Source organism: Mus caroli, chromosome 6 (assembly GCF_900094665.2).
Source record: "Mus caroli chromosome 6, CAROLI_EIJ_v1.1, whole genome shotgun sequence".
NCBI classification, from domain to species: Eukaryota; Metazoa; Chordata; class Mammalia; order Rodentia; family Muridae; genus Mus; species Mus caroli.
The window spans coordinates 68,175,239-68,183,482 of NC_034575.1; the positions used below are offsets into that span (position 1 = coordinate 68,175,239).

General features: G+C 37.6%; 1 protein-coding gene across 3 annotated transcripts in view; it reads left to right on the forward strand.

The window, feature by feature from the left end:
* The window catches only part of Krcc1 (lysine rich coiled-coil 1), a 14,737-nt gene extending 7,521 nt beyond the window's left edge, over positions 1 to 7,216 (forward strand). For all 3 annotated transcript variants that reach the window (XM_029478657.1, XM_021164980.2, XM_029478656.1), the window contains exons 2-3: positions 4,042 to 4,208; positions 5,856 to 7,216. In XM_029478657.1, coding sequence (XP_029334517.1) covers positions 5,878 to 6,648 — 771 coding nt within the window. In that variant the 5' untranslated portion in view covers positions 4,042 to 4,208; positions 5,856 to 5,877 and the 3' untranslated portion in view covers positions 6,649 to 7,216. The remainder of the gene's footprint in view (positions 1 to 4,041; positions 4,209 to 5,855) is intronic.
* Positions 7,217 to 8,244: the final 1,028 nt, after the last annotated feature.

The window sequence follows — 8,244 nt, forward strand, 5'->3', positions numbered from 1 at the left end:
GCTGCCTCAGCGGCTCTGTGGCTCCTGCCTGTCCCAGAAGCCGTCTGCCCCCGTGGTCCCCACTCTGACCTGTAGAGACTCGGGGAAATAGGTTTTAAACTCAGGTCTTTCTAACTCTGAAACTCATTTCTGCGCCCCGCACCCCCCCCCCCACACACCTCTTACACTGAATTCACACAGCAACTAGAAGAGACATTCAGGAAATGATAAATCTGTATCAAAAGGAGTTTTCATTTGTTTGTTTGTTTGTTTTGCATCAGTGGCTTCTACTGCAGTAAAAGTGATATACAGTAGTTTTACTTTGACAACCCTTTATAAAGAGGCTTCAGTTCACTGTGAACTGTCTAGTGGTCTTGCCTCTAGATCATAGATGAAGATACTGACCTGGATAGTTGTGACTCTCAGCTAGACATAGTGTGGGTAGGTAGGTATTCCAGTACCTTAAGTCTGAGGTCCTGTTCAGTGTTCATTCTTTAATATGGTGTGGCTTCCATTCTGTATCTTTCCTGTATACTGGTGTCATGGAGAGAGGGGGTAGGTAGCCATTAATAATACTATCAATACATAATCATCTTTTCTACTCTCATCTCTTAATGTTCAGAGACCTGGAGAAACTTGATCTCTTTAGCTCTGCCATCTTGGATGCAAAAGTACTAAGTACATTTGTTTTAATGAGTCATAAAAGTCAGTTGTACTGTTTATATCTCATCTAAGTAATTCCCACATACGTGTGTGTAGGTTTATACCTGCCACAGCACTGAGTGAAGGTCAGGGGACAACTTGGAGTCAGTTCTCACCATTCATGTTGGTCCCAGTTATCAGACACAGGTCACTGGGCTTGGCCATAGGTGCCCTTTACCCAATAAACCATCTTACCAGCCACATCATCTAGTTTTATCCACTGGTAATTTGTTTGAAACGACATCTTGGTTTATATGTGGTTGAGATTCAAGTACTCTAATTATAGTTATTCCTTGGCTTCCGATTGAGAGGACTTGGATTCAGATCTCAACTCTGCCATTAATCATTGGGCAAGTCACTTTGATCACTGTTTCTTAAACCCACAGAATGCCCTGTTTGCCATATTTGTGAGAATTAGATAAAAGAAGGCATCTGTGTTTATTCTAATTCTGTAGAAAAGTATCAGGTAATCAAAATGTTATTTTGATATTTGAGCTTGTTGAAAATTTTTAGTTAGCTTTTACAAGATTGTAAAGTAATACTCAATTTAGAAAGAAAAAAAATAAGTTCCAATAAAATTTAAAAAATCATTCATGACTATTCACAAAATGCTAACTTCTCTGTTTTCCCTGTATCAACATTTCAGTTATTACCATGTGGACAGTTTCACTTATTCAGAGATTATTTTCTATTAGATCCTCTCTTACAAGGAGTTTGGAGGCAAAAAAAATATGCAAAGCTGTTAGCACATATTCATAATGTGAATAGAAAGACCCGTGCATCTTTCTTTGTCTTTGCTCTGAGTCACTGGCTCACATCCTCATGTTCTGTGATGGCTGAAATCCACCTATGGCATCATTCCAGCAACAGCAAAGTGATGTCATCTTGTAGCCCCACACATTTAAGCACTTTTTTTTATTTTTAAAGATTGATTTATTTTATGTGTACGAGTACACCATTGCTCTCTTCAAAAACACCAGAAGAGGGCATCACATCCCATTACCAATTGTTGTGAGCCACCATGTGGTTGCTGGGAATTGAACTCATAACCCCTGGAAGAGCAGTCAGTGCTCTTAACCGCTGAACCATCTCTCCAGCCCACATTTAAGCACTTAAGGGTTTTTTGTTTCGTTTTTGTTTTACATGAAGTTATTCATATGGCAATGTTTTGCCTGATAATGGCCAGAAATGTATATTTTAAAAGATTTTGTGTGTTTATGCCTTCATATGTTCAATCTAAGATCTACAACTAAGAAAAAAAACTTAATATTTACCTAGGAGCCTGGCTTATTTCACTTGATCTCTAACAAACAACATAATTTCATCATTTTTTTTTAAAGTGGCTGAATAAAATTCTGTTGTATAGTGTATACCACATTTTCTTTATACATATGTTTGGATAACTTGATTCTGTAACCTAGCTATAATGAATAGTACTATAATAAATTGTGTATGTTCACTTGAATGGTAAAGGTTTATATCCATAACTAGTAAAGCTGGGCTATGCAGAAGTTCTATTTTCAGATTGTTTGAGGAACCTTCATACACATTTCCACAGTATCTGGTCAATTTTATATTCCTATTGGCAGTGCATAACTCCCACACACCCAAAGTCCTTGGTAGCATGTATTGTTTTCTTAATTTTAGACATTCTGACTGGGGTGGAACTCTCATTATAGTTACAGCTGTTTTGATTAATATATTATGGAAATGTGCTAGAGTACCTGCCTTTACGTGCATTTGGGGGATCTGAACTCTGGGTCTTTATAATTGTGTGACAAACAGACCCACTGAGCCAACATCATAATTGGGGGGCCAAAAGGGGTACATGCCATGGTGTGAGCACGTGAAAGTTACAGAGAATTCAACAGGAATCAGTTCTCTTCTACCATGTGAGTTAATCAAACTCAGATCTTTATTACCCATCAGGCATCTCACCATTGTTAGAATGCATTAAAAATTTTTACTACATTATATTTTGACCATATTCTTCTTCCCTTCCCCAACTTCTTCCAGATCTTCCCTTCTCTAACTACCCAACTTCATGTGCGCTCGCTCTCTCTCTCTCTCTCTCCTCTCTCCTCTCTCTCTCTCTCTCTCTCTCTCTCTCTCTCTTTCACACACACACACACAAAACAAAAAAAAAATGCCAAAACAGCATGCCTTGTGTGTGTGTGAACTCCTGATCATGGGACTGCCCTGGAGTGTAGTTGATATGCTTAGTGACACTTAATTGGAGAAGACTAATTTTTTATTTTCCAGCAGGTATCAATTACACATAGCTTCTTGGTAAGGGATGAGGTTTTGTGTCCACTTTGCCTTTTTAGTGCTAAGACCCTGTCTGGCTTGAACCTATGCAGATCTTGTACAGATCCACAGTCTGAATTCATAATGTGCATCAGTCCTGCTGTGTTTAGCAAACACTATTTCCTTGGAGTCATCCATCACTTCTGACTCTTACAATCTGTCTTCTCTCCTATATTGATCCCTGAGTTTAATGAAGGCATTCTATTTAGGGCTGAGTTCTCCAAAGACTGTCATGCTCTACACACTGTCCAGCTTTAGATGTCTGTTGATACTCATCTACTATAAGAAGCAGCTTCTCTGAGGAGAGTAGAACAATGCACTGGTCTGAGAACCCAACCTACTGTGACCACTGTGATGGTGGAGGGGGAGTCCCTAAGTAGAGAGTGTTTCTGCAGGTCATTAGGTATCCAAAAGGAATGGAGATATACTAGAAGGAATGTTTGAAATGGGCAAGTGGCAGAATAGAATGAGGTAGATCCTAGGTCCCTAGTGGATGGAAGTGGACTGGTAAGAGGGGCTCCTGCAAGACTATGTAAGACTGAGAAACCAGAATGGAGAACAAGAAGGATAATCCATTCTTTAAAAAACTTTTTTGGGGGTGTTTAAAATACAATACTCATTGGGTGTAGTGGCATACACCTTTAATCCCAGCATTTGGGAGACAGAAGCAGATGGTGTTGGTGAGTTTGAAGCCAGCCTGGTCTACATAGTTCCAGGACAACCAGGGCTCTGTAGAGAGACCCTGTCTCAAAAAAGAAAACAACAAAAAGCTAAGTTTTAGTGGCTGGCAAGATGGTTCAGTAGGTAAAGATGCTTGCCTCTGGAGCCTAACAACTTGAGTTTGATCCCCAGAACCAACATGGTAGAAGGAGAAAATTGATGCCTACAAGTTGTCTTCTGACCTCTATACATGTATACACCTCTACACATACAGTAAATGTTTTTTTTTTTTTTTAAGTTTTCAGATTGACAGCAAAATTTAAAGATTTGGTCTGTGCTGGTTGTGTAGGTATAAACTTTTAATCTTTGTGACAAAATTGTGCTTGGTTTCAGGTGAATGAGAGTTGAGTATTAGACAAAAATAGATATAATCTCTACTCCATGGTTTAGCTCCCTGATTGTTGTAGTCTTCACTTTGTGGAACATTCATGCTGAAAAACTGAAGCAATAAATGGTTGAATATGATCAGATTTCACCATCAAGTTCTCAGCCTGATAACGGTAAGGTTTTACTCATGTGTGCCATCTGAGATATTTAGGGACTGGGTTCTTTTACTTAGCATAATGTGTCTCCAAGATTGATCCACTTTTTCCAGTTGTCAGTGGACAGATGCTAGGACTGTTTCTACTTTTTATAGATGTTTATTCCATTAGGTAGTTAGACCATCATTTGCTTTACCCACTTACCTATTGATTCATATTTGGTTTTTGGAAGGTTCATACTGTTATGAACACTGATGTTTAAATCTTGTAAAGACATATATCCTTGGGGGTAAATGCCTCTGAGTGGTATGACTAAACCATTATTACATAGGTGTGTATGTAACTTGATAGAGAAGTTGCCAAACTGTTTTCTGAGTGATTGTCCCTTTTACCATTCTGGCCAGAAAGGTCAGAGTTATGGTTGTTCCACCTCCTCACTAAGCACTTCAGTCTTTTAGTCATCCAGTGAACGTGTAATGATCCCTCACTGTGGCTTTAATTCACACTTGTTTTATATCTAATGATCTGCAACCTCTTTTCCTATGTTTATTGAACATATGTGTACATGTTCTTTTGAAGTATCAAAATGGTATGACTTTCTTTCATCATTTTAATGTGGCTGTCCTAATCAGATCTTTTATACTTCTCAAATTATTAAGATATTTACTTTTTCTAATTCACCAACGTAGGTTTCAGTTAGACCATTTTCCTATTTTCAGAATAATCACTGACCATTCATGACTCTGGAATGCTTTGTTGGATCATACTTCTCAAAGGGAAGAAATATTCAGTTGTATGTGGGGTTTTGCTGCTGTGTCCTAATAAATAAATCCCCAAAAATGTATTTTGATGTGGGGGGAAAAAAGATAATCAGGAATGGCTGTTGCTCTTCTGAAACTTTCTGTGTGAGTTCTCATCCCTATTATGTCCATCTCTGCCTCCTCCTCCTCAGTTTCCACCTCATACTTCTCTTCTGGAAGAGAACAAACCATAAGGCATTCTAGAATGCCTTTATAGCAGTCAAGTAATAGAGGGGAATCCAAGTGCCATATAGATGCTGCAGAACTCCATTCTGTTCCTTCACTTATTCTCATACCCTATTCCCATGAGTAGTAGTAGCTCATCTTGTAGCTGAATTTATCATTTCCAGCATTCCAAAATTTACAAACATCACATTCTTTCATTAGTAAGCCTTAGAGTATTGTAGTCAGGTAAGTATGTACATTTACTTTATTTGAGTAGACAAGATTTTAAAGATTAAATTACTTAATTGTGGTTCTATTACTTGTCTGAGAAAACAATAATATAGGCGATTAAGTTGTCACAACTTTAAAATTATCTAACATTAGATCAGGCCACTGCCACAGACATGATTCACACACCCCTGTTGCCATACATGTTTTGTTTTTAGTCTTATAAAAACATCTCATGTTCCATTTCCTTTCTATTCTTTTTTCCTCCCAAGTTAGAATATCAAAGTTACTATAAATGGTTTATGAGATATTTGATCATCATGATATTTTTCTTTGACATAAGTTATCAAAATATTTAACAGTTAATGTAGGTTTTAATTTGGGTTTCCATTTGTTATTTTAACCTTTGTAAGAGCAAAGAATTTTTCAGAATAGAAGAATCTAGCTTTTTTTTTCTCCATTTTCTCTACAGATAATCCCTTTCTGTCAACCTAATGAAGCATTCAAACAAGCCATATGACTCTTTTCAAGATGAACTTGAAGATTATATTAAAGTACAGAAAGCCAGAGGCTTAGAGCCAAAGACTTGTTTCAGAAGGATGAGAGGGGAGTATTTGGAAAGCTGTGGGTACAGAGAAGAGTTTGATTCCAGGCCCAGGTATAGAATGTTTGATCAGAGTCTCCCATCTGGAACCAACCATTCCTACCCAAGATCATGCAGTAGTTCACAGACAGAAGACCGGGTACCCCAGTGGTTACCAGCTCATGACAAGATAAGACTAAACTCTCTGAGCTACTGTCAATTCACCAGGGATGGCTTCTCAGNAAGACCAGTCCCCTTGAACCTTAGTCAGCAAGAATACAATTGTGGCTCATATAGTGTAGAATCTGTAGTTCACAAGCGCCTCTGCTCAGAACACAGTACCATCGACCCTCAAGTCAGTCATAGACAAATGCACCAAAAGAGGAAAAAACATGTAGAAGAGGGCAGAGAAAAGCAGGAAGAACGGCCCAAACATGAGAGGAAAAGGAGTTCTGAGGAAATGGATTTAAATAAACATAGAAGCATCCAAAGAAAGAAAACAAAGGCAGAAACAGAAACTGTACAGGATGGTACAGAAAAGCTTAAGAATCGAAAAGAGAAAAAAACCCGAGATGTATCATCTAAGAAAGAGGACCGTAAGCGTAGGAAGGAAAAAAAGGAACAAGGTGAAGAAAGGACAGAGGAGGAGATGCTTTGGGACCAGTCTATTCTTGGATTTTGAGGCTCCTTAGATCTCCTGAGGCTCCACTGAAATAACAGTCAAGGAGCTTGGTTTTATGTGCATTCATATTCATGTCACTTGCATATGTGGACAGAAGTTTCAACTTCTAACAACGTGAACATGAAGTATTTAGTGTGCTTACTTTCCAACATGGAGATTACTTTTCTATTTTCTAAAAGATTTATTAACTTTTCTTACATATGGTAGAATTTCCCTTTAAGAGAGTGGCTCTGCTTTCATTGACCAAATTGCTGTGGTAGTGGAATTATTTTCCCTTGGGAGATCATTTATTTAAAATTGGAGGATTAACTGATGACTTTTGTGGAATCTATTTCTTGGTTGGGTTTCTTTTAGTTTTGAGTCACATATTTTTATGCTCACTGTCTTTCTCTATGAAGCAATTTAGATTTCCTTTTTTAGATCTAACTTGCAATATATTTTCTGGGTTGGAAAGTGAAATAACATAATAATTTTATCTTACATATAGTTTTAAAAGTTTCAGAGACTTCACACAAAATCAGTTTATATTCTGAAAATGTTTATAATAAAGTATCTTAATTTCTGGATGTTTCTTTGTGTCAGTGCTCTGTTCTAGTGACTCTCTTTTGGAAAGAGAAAAGCAGTAACCACACTTTATATTAGAGATTTTAGAGGTTAGAACACACTAAATGGTTGTAAAAATTCTTTACCTACTGAATTAGGCTCACAATTTATAATAAAGAGCTTTGATTCATGATAATTTATCCAAATGATTGAAACAAAAAAGGAATTTACAAAAGAAAATGTTATTATTCTTCCCTGGCAATGCTGTACTTTCTTTAAAATGGCTCAAAGTCGACAGTGTGATACAACTGAACATTAACTGACACGAAATATATCATGCAACTTCTTTTAAATATTTTAATTAAAATCATAGCTATTGAGCAAGAGAAGACTATAAATATGTGGTATTGATCATATTGAGGCCACTGTGACTAGCACAATTTTTAAAAAATTTTAGGACAGAAGACTTTTTCCTAAAATGTTCTCTGTTCTCCAACTTCATTCAAGTTGAGTGGTAGAAGCTAAGCCTTATACATGCCTGGGACAGCCTCCACTACAAAGAAACTTCTGAACCAAAATAGCAGAGGTGGAAAAGCCCTGGTCAAAAGTTAGGAAGATATCTTAAGTATGTTAAAAAAACAAAAACAACCTAATCCAAAGAACAAGGTAGGGGATAGTATCCTTCATGCATCTGCAAGTGAGAATAATCAGCAATGAAGAGAACAAGAAGAGATCTGGGAAATCAAAAATGGAGAAGCCTAAATACCACGGAGAACTGCAAAGAAGTACAAAGCAATTGGCAATTTAGTTCCTTGCTCCCCAAGCCACGGAGGAAGGGAGAACTGAAGACTACAAGTGAATAAGAATAAGGTAGGCCAGAGAGTGCCAGCATAGTCCTAACTGTAGGAAAGAAACCCATGTTTCTTAGCAGCTTTAAGTCTATCCATAGGATTAGCCTGAAACTGTCCCCCAGATAACCCAGCTTTGGAGAAGAAATCCATGTCCCTCAAAAGCTCAGAGTAATATGCAGTCTTGAGAAGTGCCGATCAGGAG